This window comes from Arachis ipaensis, chromosome B8 (assembly GCF_059453495.1).
Source record: "Arachis ipaensis isolate K30076 ecotype BB chromosome B8, ASM5945349v1, whole genome shotgun sequence".
Taxonomy (NCBI): Eukaryota; Viridiplantae; Streptophyta; class Magnoliopsida; order Fabales; family Fabaceae; genus Arachis; species Arachis ipaensis.
Window position 1 is genome coordinate 139,654,867 of NC_142443.1, and position 17,894 is coordinate 139,672,760.

At 38.6% G+C, this 17,894-nt stretch overlaps 2 protein-coding genes and 1 pseudogene across 2 annotated transcripts; all 3 read left to right on the forward strand.

Annotated features, from left to right (window-relative positions):
- Positions 1-3,089: 3,089 nt before the first annotated feature.
- LOC148550071 (uncharacterized) lies at positions 3,090-5,790 on the forward strand (annotated as a pseudogene).
- Positions 5,791-11,570: 5,780 nt separating this feature from the next.
- On the forward strand, positions 11,571-13,760 carry LOC148550072 (uncharacterized). Its single transcript, XM_088495921.1, has 3 exons — positions 11,571-11,819; positions 11,991-13,523; positions 13,689-13,760. The coding sequence occupies exons 1-3, from the start codon at positions 11,571-11,573 to the stop codon at positions 13,758-13,760; spliced, it is 1,854 nt and encodes a 617-aa protein (XP_088352047.1).
- A 785-nt stretch (positions 13,761-14,545) lies between these two features.
- Positions 14,546-15,616, forward strand: LOC148550073 (uncharacterized). Its single transcript, XM_088495922.1, has one exon. The coding sequence runs from the start codon at positions 14,546-14,548 to the stop codon at positions 15,614-15,616; it is 1,071 nt and encodes a 356-aa protein (XP_088352048.1).
- The last annotated feature ends 2,278 nt before the right edge of the window (positions 15,617-17,894 follow it).

Below are 17,894 nucleotides of genomic sequence, written 5' to 3' on the forward strand. Positions count from 1 at the left end.
AACTTCATCTTTAATTTAGATCAATTCGATAAAACTCGTTTTCACCAAATTAAAAGTCTCAAATTAACCTCGATAATCCATTCTTCAATTCCGATTGAAAATCTCCAAAAGCATAACTCTTAGATTTGAAGTAATTGCATAAAGCCTACTTTCAACTTCATTCTCAAGTTCAATAATTTTTCGAGACCCAAAAATCATCTTTCTTCGCCAATCAAATTCAAATACTGTAAATTCACCAAAACTCCTCAAAAGATAATTCTTTAATCAAACTCAACATAAGTCTTTTCATATCAAATTGAACTCCAAACATAATTCCTTTCTGAAATAAATCAAACTCAAACATGATTTTTTTTTTAATAAATCGAACTCAAAATAGTATAATTCCTTTCTTAAATAAATAAAACTCAAAACCTAATTAACTCTTTTCTTAATAAATCAAAATCAAATGATATAATTCTTAAATCCAAATTTTTCTAAATAATCACTTCAAACAAAATCTCCAATTTTTTTAAAAATTTTGGCAACATTTCCTCTAAAATTCAGACTTTGCCACCCTTCAAGGATCCCAACCAAATCAAACCAAACATCTCTCAATCATTCAAATCACTTCCAATAAACCATTATCACAACAACATCACTCAACTCAAGAAAATCAACAAAATCCATAATTTAATCAACCAATCTCATTAATCACAATTTTAAATCAACTTCAATAGCATCAACTAATAATTCAGAATTCTCAGCCTTCTCAAACAGTTTCAAACCAAACCATTCCCAAATATTAAATCATTCCCAATTTTAAACCGATTTTGATATCAAATCATGTTCAAATATCAAACTGCTTCCAATTTCAACCATTTTCAATGTCAATTCATTTTCAATAAATTATTTTCAAAGTCGATTCATTTTCAATACCAATTCATCTCTAAAACCAAGAAAATCACTTTTTATAATATTCAATCAAATAAACTTTTTAAATTAGACTTTCCCTACAACTGTACGCCAACCCAAGAAGTTAATAATTCAATCAAGCAAATAATTTCATTCATCCAAATTAACTCAATTTAATACATAAGACTCACATAATCACCAAAAATATATTTTTTACATCAATATCGATTTATAATAATTTTTTACAATAAAATGAGTTTAAGAAAAGCGCTCCTACCTCGATTGTCGAAACTCAAAAACTCTAAAACTCATCAAACTCATTTTTCTCCCAGCCTGCAATAGATGCAGCTGTAACCACAACTCCATATCGCTTCCGCAACAATAACCGCAACTTCAAACGCAACACACAATAACCGACATTCAACCATATCACAATAACGTCGCAAAACCTCAACATAAGAAAACAGAAACTTATATCTCAAGGGTTCCAAAAAGAAATCACTTACTGCATTTAGAAAGTAACAAATGAATAGAATGGCAACGGCTCCGGTGATAATTTCCGCCAATCACCGCGTCATTTTTCGACGACAGAGACACATCTCAAGTCACCATCAACGCTGGCGGCAAAGGAACGACTGAACCAAGTAACGGCAGCTCTGGCGTGGTTCTAGCGGCCACAACAACTTCTCAAACAGCCATACACGACGGGCAACAACCGCAGCAGCAGCAGGGAGAGCGGAGGCCATGGTGTCAGAGCTGACAGTGACAGGAGCTCCAGCGATGGCTGCTTGTCTCACCGGAAAGACCCCATGCAGATACAGGAACGCTTCCAGAAGCTCATCACCGACATTAGTCTCATCCATAAATCTTATATCAATCTGCATCACACCTCCATCGCACTTGCTGCACCTCCCACCACATTGGAACGCAACCCACTCTCCCTCCCCGGAACAAGTCAACAAAACCAACCTTCCAACACCAACACAATCCAACACCAACCTTTAACAAAGACTAGTGAAAGAAAGAAAACAGTTGATTGGACTCAACAAGAGAATGAGTATGTATTATTCTATTCCTTTTTTCTCCTCTTTTATTTATTATTATACGAGCATAATAACATTTTTTTGGACTTGGAAACAAAAAACATAAATTAGAAAAAAATGGTTTGATATCTAAAAATATTTTTTTTCGTCTGAAATAAAATAAAAAAATTTATTATTTCCCTAAATCCTATTTTTTAACTTTAATTTCTTAAATACGATTTTCACACCCCGTTGAACTTCCCTTCAAATTCTAAAAAAGATGACTAACTCAAATTTTTAAACTTCACAACGGACAATGACAATCATTATCATTGTCTCCAGAGTACTTTAATAAAAATAATGTTTTTTTTCAAATTTATAAAGAGAAAAAAATCCTTGTTAAATAGTTGCCATTGATGCCAATAATGTTGAAGAAGCCATAGTTATTGTTTGTGTATTTTTATGTACTCTTATGTATTCTTGAAAATCATGATAATGGCATAAAAATTTGAGTTACGTGGAATTCGGAAAAAATTGAAGTGAAGTTCGCCAGGGGTTAGCAAACTCTATAAAAAAAATATAGAGTTCACCGGAAGTGCGACAAATTCGCCCTAAATAAAAAAATCATATTTAAAAAGTTAAAGTTAAAAAATCATGTATAGGAAAATAATTAATTTTTTAATTTTATTTTTGAAAAAAATCCTCTAAAAATATCATATACCATTGTAATTTTTTAATAAATTTTGTTAATAATTATTTTTAAAAAATGTGTCTTGACAGGTTATTTCTCAGAGGATACGAAGAATTAGGTTATAAACGCAAGTGGAAAAGAATTTCTGAAGATTATGTCAAAACAAAAACGCAAAAATAAGTTGCTAGTCATGCACAAAAATTTCTGAAAAAATTAGCTAGAGAAAACAGAAGAAATAACATTGTGATGAATCATAGTAAGTTATCTTCTTGTTGATCAAAAAATATTTTTGATATACATGAGTTGGATCGAAAAGAGTTAAGTGTAATTTCTCGAAAAGACACGCGCATGAGTATGAAGTTGGAAGTAATTAGCGCTGATTTGGATTTCGATTGTTTTGTTGATCGAGTAAGCTAAATCAAGTAGGAGACTCGATTTGAGAAATTGAGTAAGGCCTTCGAAAAGCTGGTCGAATAGTTGTGGAAATGGGAATGTTAGTGGCTTCTATCACACGAGGAACACATGGGGAATATCTACAATCACGCAGCGGGAACGGTTACCAAGAGTGATTGTATTTCAAATTTGTAATTTTTATTTAATTGTAATTAATTGTAACTTAATTATACGTTATGTAAGATAGCCTATAAATACTATGAAGTATTAGGGAATAAGGGTTGAAACTTTGACTCAGAAAACACACTCTAGCATTCTCCCATCTTAGGAAATTCCTGAGTTTGCGATCGAGTTACATTTTCTGTAGGGTTCCTTCCATCTTTTTCTTTCTTTCAATTTATTTTTCTGTAAATTTAACATTTCAATTAATCATATTTACCAAGTGTTCTTCACTTTCTTTGTCTAATTTATCTTTCTGTATTTCATTCCTTATGTTAAAGTCCTTTGATCTAATCGAAGGTATTTTTATTGTTCTATTTTAATTTTCATGCAAACCTTTCCATTTACCATCTATTTAGTTTTCAAAACTTTAATTTCTAAGTCTCATTCATCAATTTACAAATTTACTTTATCTTTATTTTCAACATTTGTCTAATCGAAGACGCTTTGATGCACTTTTAGAAAACTGGTACTCGCACAGATGAATAGGTTTCGCTCCCAAAACACTAGATATCGAACCACCATCGATTTGCTAAAAATCGACAAAACAAATTGGCACACCCGGTGGGACAGTTTTAAATCGAAGTGTGTCAAAATAATTATTTTTCCAGTAATCTCTTAGTGTATGCGATTACGAAGTGGGAAGATCATTCACATGGCTGATGAATTATCAAATGTGAATGGTGGTTCATCCACCAATGATAGCATACCAGTATTCATGCAACAAGCCGACGTATCTCCACGTTCAGAAGGCGCAATTGGAACTGAAAGTATAACCGTTATAACTATTCAAACTAGAAATGTCGGACGTAATACTCGTCCACGTGGCCCATGCATAGTAATGGGGGCACTTTTCTCACTCTCATTTCATTTTTTTAAACAAACACACACACACACATATATATATATATAATATGCCCATTTTAAATTTTAAATGACCCCACTACAAATAAATTAAATCCAATTATTAAAAGTTCCAAATTCATTTTATCTTTCTATCATTTTGACTATTAGTTAACCTAATCAAATTTAGTCTTCTTCTATTCTCAAATTCCAGCCGTCACTCATTTATTCTCTTAAACCCCCTTCTTAGTTTTATATTTTCAACCTTCTTTTTCTATTCCTTGTCTTGTGGTCATCTTCTATTCATCAAAAGGTAAATTTTAAATTCTCTATTTTGTTTTATATAGCTCTCTATGACTCTATGTATCTTTAAATTTTATTGTTTCTCTTTTTGATATTTTTAATTGTAAGTTTTAATTCAAACAATTATAGTTTAGGTATTAATCTATTTTCTTTATTCTCTTCATGAATTTGTATATTTTATTTTATTCTCAATTTAGTGATCCTTATTATTTATTTGTTTATCTTTCGTTCTATTCTTTTATATGTAATTATGTTGCATATAAATTTTTAAAGTGAATTGATCAATTTAGACGAGATGAAGTTAGACGAGCTTATTTGCAAAAAGGTCCTTGTCAACCAAGAGAGACATGATTTTCCACAAACATATTTTGGAACTTCTCTCCGTAGATTTAATGCTGATTGGTTTGATGAATTTGGCAATTGGTTGGAATATAGTATTTCAAAATATGTTGTCTTTTGTCTCTGTTGTTATCTTATGAAACCTGATGGTACAAGTGGTGATGCTTTTGTAAAAGATGGCTTTTCAAATTGGAAAAAGAATGAGCGATTACAAACACATGTTGAAAATCATGATAGTGCTCATAATCAAATTCGAAGAAAATGCGAAGCACTCATAAAGCAAAAGCAACATATTGAAGTTATTTTTCAAAAGCATTTAGACTAAGCTAAAAGAGATTACCGAACTCACTTAACAACAACAATTGAGTGCATTAGATTCTTATTGCGACAAGGATTGGCTTTTCGTGATGATGATGAATCACACAATTCAAATAATCAAGGTATTTTTTGGGGCTTCTTGACTTTCTTGCTCAACATAATACAGAGATTGATCATATTTTCAAAAATGCTCATGGAAACCTTAAACTAGTAGTACCTAAAGTTCAAAAAGATATTGTTAGAGCTACTGTAAGTAAAACTACTAAAATTATTATTGATGATCTTGGAGATGATTTATTTGCTGTTTTAGTTGATGATGCTCGAGACATTTCTGTTAAAGAGCAAATGGTTGTTTGTTTGCGGTATGTGAACAAAGAAGGGATTGTAATTGAGCGATTTCTTGACCTTGTCCATGTTTCTAGCACAAATGTATTGTCGTTAAAAGTAGCTTTGGAATCTTTATTAGCAAAGCATAATTTAAGCCTAGCAAGGATATGTGGACAAGGTTACGATGGAGTTAGTAATATGTAGAGAGAATTTAATGGCTTAAAAAGTTTGATCTTGAAAGAAAATGCTTGTGCTTTTTATGTTCATTGTTTTGCTCACCAACTTCAATTAGCACTTGTGATTGTTGCAAAGAAACAGGTCAAAATTGCACTATTTTTTAATTTTCTTGCTAGTTTGTGCAATATTGTTGGAGCTTCTTGTAAACGTAAAGATATGCTTCATGAAAGTCAAATACAAAAGACAATTGTTGCATTACAAAATTGAGATGTTTCTAGTGGACGTGGCTTAAATCAAGAAACAACATTGAAAATGGTAGGTGATACTTGATGGGGCTCACATTATGATACAATACTTAGCTTGATTTCTATTTTTTCTTCAGTGATAGAAGTTCTTGAAGTCATTGAGGAAGATGGAAATAATCCTGAACAAAGAGCTGAAGTATGTCAATTATTGAATCATATTCAATCTTTTAAATTTGTATTCAATTTACATTTAATGAAAAGTATATTAGGAGTTACTAATGAGTTGTCTTAAACTCTACAAAGAAGTGATCAAGACATTATAAATGCTATGACATTGGTTAAAGTGTCCAAGTAACGATTGCAAAGTATAAGAGACAATGGTTGGTTCTCTTTACTCAATGAAGTTTCACTATTTTGTGATAGTCACAATATTCTTGTTCCAAATATGAATGACATATTTGTAACACAAGAAAGATCAAGGCGCAAAATCCAAAAAGTCTCAAACTTGCATCATTTTCAAGTTGAATTATTTTATCAAATGGTTGATAGATAACTTCAAGAGCTTAACAATCGTTTTACAGAGGTAAATACCGAGCTACTTCTTTGTATAGCTTGTTTGAATCCAAGTGACTCGTTTTTTGCGTTTGATAAGGAGAAGTTGCTTCGTTTAGCTGAATTTTATCCACATGAATTCTCTTCTACTCAACTTTTGGCACTTGAGTCAACTTGAGAATTTTATATTGGATATGCATCTTGATGATCAATTCTCAAATATAAATAGAATCAGTGAATCATCTCAAAAGTTACTTGAGACAAAAAAGCATATTATTTATCCATTAGTATTTCTTCTGTTGAAATGAGCTTTGATTCTACCTGTGGCAACGGCATCAGTTGAGAGAACATTTTCTGCTATAAACATCATAAAGAGTCGACTTCGTAATCGAATGGAAGATTAGTGGTTGAATGATTGTTTGGTTACATATATAGAAAGAGAGACATTCAATCAAGTTGATAATAAAACAATTATTCAACATTTTCAAAATATGAAAACAAGAATAGAAGTACCTTCAAAATTTGAAGTGAAGAAAGTTAGCGGCTAATGTAATTTTTGGTTTTTTTTTTTTTTATTCGAATAATTAATGTGCACTTTTATATTTTTAAATTTAAATTAATATATATTTTGATAGTAATGTGTATTATTTTTGCCCCCAACATAAATTTTCTGGGTCCGTCACTGGTCAGAGTCGATATCCTCAACGTGCTAGACCGAGTGGAGTTGGCGATGATGATGGTCCCTAGATCTTTGTTGATCATTGTGTTTGTATGTTTAGGTTAATTTTATCAATTAATATTTTTAAGGTTCGTCGTGTTTGTATTTTTAAGTTAATTTTATCCATTAATGTCCGTGAGTCGTTGTGCTTATATTATTAAGTGGTTAATTTATGTGAGTTATTATAGTTGACAGTTTATAAGATAATACATTTAAATTTGATACAATAATCTTACAAAAGATTAATTAAAAATTACATTAACTTAATTCTAAAATTATAATTTAAAATTCGATAAGGTAAACATATAAAAAAAAGTTTATATTTAATTGTAAATTCAAAATATAAAAGTGTGTACATAAATGAGTAGAGTCCTCTTATATATACACTAATTATACTTACATTTGAGATCAAGATTTTCTAAGAATTAATACTTTAACTGACTGAACAGTGACTCTAACTAACTGGACAATTTACAACTCACAACTCACTAACCGTTCAGTAATTGAATTTTTTCTTCATCCTTAAAATTTCTCTCAAACTAAGATATGGACTTTGGAATACCCTTAGTTTACGCTTATATCTATTAAACAATATTGTGATAAAGACTTTGTCAATGAATCTACCACTTAGTCTTAAGAGGGTATGTAAACAATATAGAGTAATTTTTTGTTCACTAAATCTTGAAGAAAATGAAGATCTAACTCTAAATATTTGCACCTACTAGAAAATATGGAATTTGTAACTAGAAGATATTTATTTTGATTGTATCCATACTTTTAGATATCAAACAACTTTATTTTTTTAGTTTTTCAGTTTAATCAGAAATATTATTATATCAACCATTGTCAAAATAACATACAGATTTAACAATTAAATAAAATTATGTCTCATCTGGAATTGCTTTACAGCACTCTCAAATGGGTTATGATGTTGTTAATCTATGTTTCACTATATTATCACAATTGAATACAGAGTATATAACTAATTTAAAGTTTAATTATTTTATTGATTCTTATAGTTTTACTAAATTTTTAATTAGGTTTCTATATTTTTTTTCTTTTTAATTGGATTCTTATAGTACTTTTAAATTTGTAATTAGGTCATTTTCATGTCAAAAGCGTTAAATTAAACATAATATTTCTCTCAACATATATATACAGTAAAAAATTTAATTAAATTTTTAATTATAAATATCTTTAATTTATAAAAAAATATTCTATTAATTCTAATATTTTTTATACTAAAAAGAACCTAACTATAAAATTAAAAGCAATACAACGACTAAATTGAAAAAAAAAATATAAAGACCTAATTATAAATTTAATAAACTATAAGACTAACAGAATAATCAAACCTTAATTTAACTAAAGGAGCTCTAAATAGGATAGGCAGGGTACCTTAGAATCACACAGTATTATAGACAAAAATTATCAATATCATTTTCTGAAGGATTACCATGTGTTCAAAACACGCAGCGGAAGAAAAGAAAGTAATCCTTAAAGATCTATTTTGTGCTTAAACTTTATTCTAATAATATGCAATATATAGATCAGATCTAAATACCTGTGTACGCTAGTAAAAATCACTTTTTCCTTCGATGGTACGAAGGCGTTATACGTATCCACACCGAGACCAACCTTTGCTATCAACTCCTTGACCAATGGACATCTGATCTAAATTGAGAAACCTCTTGCAACTCTTTTCACGCCATAAAATTCTTCTCCAAGAATCAGGTTCACATATATTTATGTGTGTAGAGGTAAAGGAACAAAATCCTTATGTTTTTATTCTCTTTTTTTTTTTCAAGTACTCTTGGCTTATATATATATAGTATAAGATTTGTTATTGATTTTAAATTTGATTCTCAATTCAAATTTAAATTATATCTTTAAATTCCAAATCTAAATCTTTCAAATTTTATGAATCATATCATAACAATTTAAAACATAATCGATCAGAAGCAATTGAGGTTGCAGGAGTATTTGGTGTTGGTTCAATTAAATGAGGTGAAGTGATTTCTTCTATCCGAAACTTAGTGAGATAAGTAGTAGATGTAAAATTGTTAGAAGAATTAGAAAACATCATCTGATATGGAAATATTGTTTCAATAACTGTAACATGTCTCGCGGCAATAGATTCCATGGTCCAACAATGTTCGGACTAATAAATAGTCTTAGTATTTAAATATGTTTTTTAATAATTATTAAATAATTTTTATTTAATTTTAATTATTAATTAATTTTTTATTTATTATTTAATTATAAAATTTATTTTTTATTTATAAATATTATTTTATTATTCATCAATTATAGTCTGTTTTATCTTTAAAATTTTATCATTAAATTTTATGAATATTTATCTTTAATCTTTCTTTTCTTAATTTTAAAAATTTTAATTTTATTTTTTATTTTAAGATTATTAATTTTTTAATATATTATCAATTTATTTTTTAATTACCCAATTTTGATGAATTGTCTATGGATGTGGTTTATAAGTGAAAGAAAAACTGGTATAGTAGCTGATCTTGTTGGTCATATGTGGAACTATATATAAACATTTTAATTTTTAAGTCCAATGATTGAAAAGGATTTAAGATTTTAATGGTTTGTCAGTCAGCATTATTATTGATAGGATTTGATTATGGCGGCGATTGATTATGTATGTTGCAATTGCTATCTTCAATTGAAGGGTATGCAATTTTATCACTAAATGTTGATCTACTGATTTGAAATTGTGGATTGATCTATCTGGTATGTGTTTCCATGTCAATGAATTAATCTAGTTGATTTGTGTCAATGTGTTGAAGAAAAAATTAAAAAAGAAAAAGAAATTCAGACATTATAAAATTAGATAATTAAAAAATAAATTGACGATAGATTAAAAAATTGGTTATCTTAATATTAAAAAAAGATAAAATTAAGATTTTTACATTAAAATAAATTAAAAAGATTAAAGATAAATATTTATAGAATTTAATGATAATATTTTAAAGATAAGATAGATGATAATTGATAAATAATAAAATAATTATTGATAAAATACAGGATAAATTTTATAAAATAATATATGAAGAATTAATTAATAATTAAAATTAAATAAAAATGAAAAATGATTACAAAATTTAAAAAATATATTTTATTACCAAAATCATTTAATAGTCCAGATATTATTGGATCATAAAATTTTTTGTCATGTCTCATAAAATACACTTTACTATTTTTTATCATATACTTGTACTCTTTATGATTTGAATCATATCTCAGAAATAGATATAGATCAAATTTATAATTAGAATGGAATATTTATCTATAGCATTGTGTATAATTTTTATGGCAGAATGGCCAAGTTTTTTGTGCCAATGAATTAGATAGAGTGATTTTCATGATTAAATTGAGTAAGGTGATACAAAATTAGAGGCTCTAAATACTATGAAAATAATGTGATTTAAGAAAATAATATTAGTTCAGTTCAAAGAATGATGCTGCAACTGATATGAGATGAGAGAAAGCAAAACAAAAAAAAGAGAGTAACTTGAGAAAGAAGAAAGTTGTTACGGCCTGGCCCAAGCCTCTTTACGGGCTGGCCCGACTCGAGAATTACCCGACCCGAACGGTCGGGGATGGGACGCCCCGCAGTCGACCCGGACACGCGTCCCTGACAGCTCTGTTACAGCTGTGAGGAGCACGCCTCGGAGAAAGTAGGCCTGCCCTTATTGGGCCCACCTCTGACACAGTATATAAGGGGAAGGCCTTACCCTTCCCCCAAGGTACGTTACACTACACTACTCCCTTTTCGCCTGCACACTTCATTGACTTGCGCATCGGAGTGTCTTTGCATGTGACACCCCCCTTCTCACATCTGAAGAGCTCGGGACCTCGCCTATTCCAGCTCGGAGACGTTCGACCAGACGACTTCCCCCTTTTGTTGATCAGGACATTCACCCGATCCGTCCGGTACCCGACTTACCGAACATTGGCGCCGTCTGTGGGAATCGCCCATGGACTTCGTACTAGTCCAAAGTGGAACAGGCCGCGAGGCCGAGCCCGGAGGGGACGCTGCCGCGACTACTTCCCAGCAGCGCACAAGATCCCCTCCAAGACACCCAACACAATCTCGCGAAGGACGCCCCTTAGGGGGAACTGGCGACAACCACGCCAGGATAATGCAAGAACTGCGCCACAGGATGCAAGACCTGGAACGCCGGCTGGCAGACAGGGAACACGACCAGCACACCCCAGAACAAAGCCACTCCCGCTCTCACTCTAGGAGCCACTCCAGACACACGCTCAGCCCCCAGGCCGAATCCGGGAGCGTTGGGGAAAGAGGATGCGCTAGAAGACGCCATGACCCCATCATCTATGCCAGATGAGAAAGGCGGCACACTACAGGTCGAGAAACCGAAGACGCTCGTCGGGAGGACGATGAAGAAGGAACCAGGAGAACACGGGGACCCGTGATCATGGGGGCAACCCCGTTTCATCGTTCCATACTCGAGGTCCGGCTGCCAAAACACTTTGACAAGCCAACGGACATGAGGTACAACGGAACGCAAGACCCGCTGGAACACCTCACGGCCTTTGAGGCCAGAATGAACCTTGAGGGAGTGGGAGACGAGGTAAGGTGCCGCGCCTTCCCGGTCACCCTGGCGGGGCCTGCAATACGGTGGTTCAATAACCTCCCGCAAGGCTCGGTGACCGGCTTCGCAGACATCAACCACGCCTTCTTAGCCCAATTCACGACCAGGATTGCAAAGGCGAAGCACCCAATCAACTTGCTCGGGGTAACCCAGTGACCCGACGAGTCGACTAGGAAATACCTAGACAGAGTCAACGATGAGTGCCTGGAAATTGACGGGCTGACGGACTCAGTCGCGAGTTTGTGCCTGACGAACGGACTCCTGAATGAGGACTTCAGAAAGCACCTTACCACGAAACCAGTGTGGAGTATGCAGGAAATCCAATGTGTGGCCAAGGAGTACATCAACGACGAAGAAGTGAGCCGAGTCGTGGCTGCCAACAAACGGCAGCCCTCTCATAACCAAGACCGGCACCGCGGAAGCGGAGAAGGACAAAAGGAACACGCCAGAGACGGCGGCCCGAGCAAAGCTCCCAGACCATTTCCTCGTGTCGGGAAGTTCACCAACTACACCCCCCTCACCGCGCCGATCATGGAAGTTTATCAACAAATTGCTGAAAAGGGGATCGTGTCGAAGCCCCGACCACTGAAGGAACGAACAGGGAAAAACCGAAGCCTCTACTGTGACTATCACAAGGGCTATGGGCATAAAACCCAAGACTGCTTCGATCTAAAGGACGCATTGGAGCTGACCATCAGGGATGGAAAGCTAGCCGCATTTTCCCACCTCATAAGGGAGCCGAGGCGACGGAATCGCGACCACGACGGCGAGGATAGGACTCGGGCACCGAAGCGACGCCAAGAGCTGGAGGACGACGACCAGGGCCTCACCGTAGTGAACGTGGTAACAGCTAGGAATGCAACACCTTGGTCAAAGTCGGCACACAAGAAAGACGCCAAAGTCCTGGCGGTCTCCTCATCCTCTACGCGAAGCGCTAGAAAGCTCCCACCCATTTCGTTCGGCCCGGAAGATCAGTGGTTCGACGAGATCGGAGAGAGTCCTCCCATGGTCATAACGGCCAGAGTAGGAACCGGTCTCGTCAAACGAATCCTCATAGATACGGGGGCGGACTCGAACATCATGTTCCGAAATGTGTTCGATGCTTTGGGCCTAAGGGACGCCGACCTACAAACGCACCAGCACGGTGTCGTAGGCCTTGGCGACCATTTCATGAAGCCGGACGGCATAATCACCCTGCCAATCTCACTGGGACAAGGACAGGGGAGGAGAACGGTAATGGCCAAATTTGTGATCCTACGGGACTCCACCGCCTACAACATCATCATGGGGAGAAAGACAATCAACGACCTAGGAGGAGTCATCAGCACGAGGATGTTAGTAATGAAGTTCATAACTGAAGAAAGGTCAGTAGGATCTGTGAGAGGAGACCTGGAAATGGCAATCGCTTGCGACAACACCAGTCTCTCGTTAAGGAAAAAGTCTAAAGAGGCATCGGGAATATTCCTCGCCGACCTGGACGCCAGAGTCGATGACAAACCAAGACCCGAACCCGAGGGGGACCTGGAGAAGTTTAGGGTCGGGAACTCAGAGGAAAAATTCACGTTCGTGAATAGGAACCTCCCCCATGAGTTAAAAGAGCCTTTGATGGAAATGATCAGAGCCAATGGCGATCTGTTTGCTTGGACACCCGCCGACATGCCGGGCATAAACTCCAGTCTCATGTCGCACCACTTATCCGTCAGACCGGAAGCCAAACCTGTGGCCCAAAGAAGGAGAAAGATGTCTCAGGAAAGAGCAGAGGAAGTGGCCAGACAGACGGCCGGCCTCCTCGAAGCGGGGTTCATCCGGGAGCTGGACTATTCGACCTGGCTATCAAACGTGGTCCTGGTAAAAAAGCACAATGGAAAATGGAGAATGTGTGTGGACTACTCCGATCTCAATAAAGCATGCCCCAAGGACTGCTACCCCCTTCCCAACATCGATGCACTCGTCGACGCGGCTGCGGGATACCGGTATCTGAGTTTCATGGATGCCTACTCTGGCTACAATCAGATACCGATGCACCGGCCAGACGAGGATAAAATGGCGTTCATAATGCCAGGGGGACCTACTGCTACAGAGTGATGCCGTTTGGCCTAAAGAACACGTGGGCAACGTACCAAAGACTGATGAACAAAATATTCATCAACCTCATCGGCAAGACGGTGGAAGTTTACGTGGATGACATCCTCGCAAAAACCACCCTCCCTGACGATCTCATAAGCGACCTGGAGAACGTGTTCGCGTCCCTTCGACAACACGGCATGAGGCTCAACCCGCTTAAGTGCTCCTTTTCCATGGAGGCCGGAAAGTTCCTGGGATTCATGATAACCCAGAGGGAAGTGGAGGCCAACCCTGAAAAGTGCCAAGCGATACTCCAGATGAGGAGTCCAGGCTGCATCAAAGACGTTCAGCGGCTGACGGGAAGGCTCACAGCGTTGTCCCGTTTCCTCGGTGCGTCGGCAGCAAAGGCCCTACCCTTTTTCGCCTTGATAAAGAAGGGAATAGCATTTGAGTGGACCCCTGCGTGCGAAGAAGCCTTCAACCACTTCAAAGAGATTCTAGCAGCACCCCCAGTTCTCGGGAAGCCGAAAGCCGGAGAGCCACTCTACCTATACCTAGCCATCACAGAGGGGGCGTTCGCAGCGGTGTTGGTACGGGAAGAAGGGAAATCCCAGCAACCGATCTACTTTGTGAGTAGAGCACTGCAAGGGGCAGAATTCAGATACAGCAAAATGGAGAAGCTGGCACTGGCACTTCTGGTCTCCTCCCGCTGATTACGACAATACTTCCAGAGTCACCAGGTGGTCGTGAGAACGGACCAAGGGATTCGTCAGGTGCTCTAAAAGCCTGATCTAGCGGGAAGAATGATGACCTGGGCCATCGAACTATCCCAATACGACCTAGGCTTCGAGCCCCGACACGCGATTAAGGCGCAAGCAATGGCAGACTTCCTGGTGGAAGTAACTGGGAATCCAACCGAGGACGTGGACACACGATGGAAGCTCCATGTAGACGGAGCCTTCAACCAGACGTCCGGGGGCACCGGGATCATTTTAGAAAGTCCGGCCGGAGTCATCTATGAACAATCGGTTAAGTTTGAGTTTCCCGTGTCGAACAACCAAGCAGAATACGAAGCCCTCCTGGGGGGTTTGGTTCTAGCTCAGGAAGTCGGGGCCAAGAGGCTGGAAGTATGCAGTCACTCGCAAGTCATTACTTCGCAAGTGAATGGAAGCTACCAAGCTAGAGACTCATTACTACAGAAATACTTAGATAGGGTCAAAGGGCTGAGTAAACAATTTGAAGAGGTCACGGTCCAACACGTTCGAAGGGAGAGGAACACACGGGCAGATCTCCTATCCAAGCTGGCGAGCACAAAACCCGGAACCGGAAACCGTTCCCTCATCCAAGGCATCACGAAAGAGCCAGCAGTTGCCTTTCACCTGACCAAAATAGCCCCTTCTTGGATGGACCCCATCGCTGACTTCTTGCAAAACGGCAAACTCCCCCAAGACGAAAAAGAAGCCAAAGCGATAAGAAGGGAGGCCGCCAAATATACGATCATACAGGATCAGCTATTCAAAAAGGGACTCAGCCAACCTTTGCTGAAGTGTCTGCACCCCGACCAGACGAACTACGTTCTCAGAGAAGTCCATGAGGGGTGCTGCGGCCACCATATCGGGGGCAAGGCCCTATCAAGGAAGCTCATCCGAGCTGGATACTACTGGCTGACAATGATGAATGACTCCAAGGAGTTCGTAAGGAGATGCACGAAGTGTCAACAAAATGCCAACTTTCACAGAGTGCCAGCCTCCGAGCTGAGTCTGCTAACGTCCACTCGACCTTTCGCACGGTGGGGAGTCGACCTCTTGGGACCCTTCCCAGTTGGCCCAGGGCAGGTCAAGTACCTCATAGTTGCCATCGACTACTACACCAAATAGATAGAGGCCGAACCACTCACTAGCATATCCTCGTCCAATTGTAGGAAGTTCATGTGGAGACAGGTGATAACCCGTTTTGGCATCCCGGATATCATCATCTCGGATAACGGGACGCAATTCACTGACAAGAAATTCGCAGAGTTTCTCACTGGCTTGGGGATAAAACCGAAGTTCTCCTCAGTTGAACACCCCCAAACAAATGGGCAAGCGGAGTCTACAAATAAAATCATCTTACTGGGTCTTAAAAAGCGTCTAGACAGCAAAAAAGGCACGTGGGTCGACGAGCTTGCCTCGGTTCTCTGGTCCTACCGATCAACCGAGCAAAGCTCCACCGGGGAAACCCCCTTCCGCTTAACGTACGGGGTCGAAGCAGTGGACAAAGACCTGGTAGACGAGGTCAGAGAGATGGCCCACTTGTCAGAGGTAGCGCTAAAACAGAGGATAGCCCTGCGATACAACACCAAGGTCCTCAGAAGGGAATTTGAGGAAAGAGACCTTGTCCTGCGACGAAACGACATCGGGCCACCGTCTCCAGGAGAAGGAAAGATGGCGGCAAACTGGGAAGGCCCTTACAGAGTCAAAGAAGTGCTTGGCAAAGGCGCCTACAAGCTGGAAAAACTCGACGGCAAAGAAATCACGAGAACGTGGAATGCAGGTAACCTAAGAAGATTCTACTCGTAGCTTGGGCACACTAGCCAAGCGACCCAATGAGTTAGATAGGTGTTTAATTTTATCAAATGTTAATTTCCAATGATTTACTTTCATTAAACGCCTACCGTGCTCATAGAACTGTCCAGCTAACGACTACTTTTTACTTGTCTAAATTCTCCTATCTATTGTTCCCCAACATGTATCCCGCAGCATCGCATTCTTCAACGGCAACCCGGGATTGATCACCCCGGGAGCCAACCGAATCGTAGCCATAACGAACGGCCGCGATAATAAGACCAAGACGGTTTCAACTAAATTACCAGCACAAACGGCAAAACAGACACAAGCGATAAGTCCACGCGGAAAAAACGGTAACGAAATAAAATGCTAACAAACAAAATAAAGGCGATAATCATAAAGCCAACCAGGCGACCACTAAAGTATAAAAGTTAATGGTTTCAACAAGTATTCTACAAGGAAACAGAAAAAGCGCAAGTTACAAGAGTTCACTTCCGGGGCATATCGACAATCTTGCCGTCCTGGATTGTTTTGAAGACTCCAATAGCCGAAGTGTCGAATTCTGGGACCACGATCTTCACCTGGGCCTTGAGAGCCTCCTCGGTCATAAAGATTGCGTTCTTTCCCTGCTCCCTGACCGCCTTGTATTTCCTTTTCAACTCTTTCGCCTCGGCTCGCGCAACCTCAGCCAACGAGACGGCCGCGTCACGTTCCTTCTCCGCAGCGACCACCCGACCTTGCGCAGCGTTGAGCTGGCTCTCTAGAGTCATCTCCCGCTCGGTTAAACGGGAGACGGTGGCGTCGGAGGCATTCATTTTTTCCTCAAAGGACGCATCCTTCTCCTCGGTATCCTTGCACCCCCTCTCCGCCGCGGCCATTTGTTCCTGAAGCTTTTCAACATGGACCTTGAATTCGTTGTTGGCTTGGGCAGCAGTATCGAGCTTCCTTTGCAACGCCTGCATGCCCAACAACTCGAACTCGGCCTTCCGGGCTATCACCGCTCCGCGGAGAAGGGTACGATACATCCACCTCGCCTGCCCCGCGAGTTTGGTACCAAGGAAGTGATCCTCCGTACCGGGAATCAGTTGATTATCAATAAAGGCCCCAGCATCGAAGTTCCTCTCCATCACGGTGAGAGCTCCTTCCGGGCTGGAGGATGCCCTTTGTCTCTTGGGAGTAGGGACAAGCTTCAAATTATCATGCTCCCGCTGAGTAGAGGACGACTGCCCAATATCGGCCGTCTCATCGGGAACGGGAGAAGCCTGCATCCAGGCAGAATTCTTGTCGGACATCTCGAAATCCCGGGGAGAAGGTACAACTTGATTCTCCTTCTCCCCGGTAGGGCCTTCCGGCTCCGCAGCATCCTTCTCGTCAGCCTTCTCCTCGTCGCTATCTTCCAAGAAGGTCTTGACTAAATTTTCGAGCCCGGTTACCGAAGCAGACATCTCCACTACAACAGAGAAATAAATACGTTAGTCGTGAAGTCGGGAAGAGCAAATTAAATAATAAACAATGCAAAAGTACAAGACAAAACAGCTCACAAATATAACTCCTGGCGGACTCCCGTTCACCCATAAGGAGGTGGGGTTCACGGGGTTCTTTCCAAAAA

Excerpts from the sequence above, each read along its gene's own strand:
- LOC148550072 (XM_088495921.1), top strand. The coding sequence starts at position 11,571 with ATGAGGTACAACGGAACGCAAGACCCGCTGGAACACCTCACGGCCTTT. Across the intron at positions 11,820-11,990 it reads ACCCAATCAACTTGCTCGGG|GAAATCCAATGTGTGGCCAA; the intron begins GTAACCCAGTGA and ends TGGAGTATGCAG. Across the intron at positions 13,524-13,688 it reads GGCTATCAAACGTGGTCCTG|ATACCGATGCACCGGCCAGA; the intron begins GTAAAAAAGCAC and ends GGCTACAATCAG.
- LOC148550073 (XM_088495922.1), top strand. The coding sequence starts at position 14,546 with ATGACCTGGGCCATCGAACTATCCCAATACGACCTAGGCTTCGAGCCC.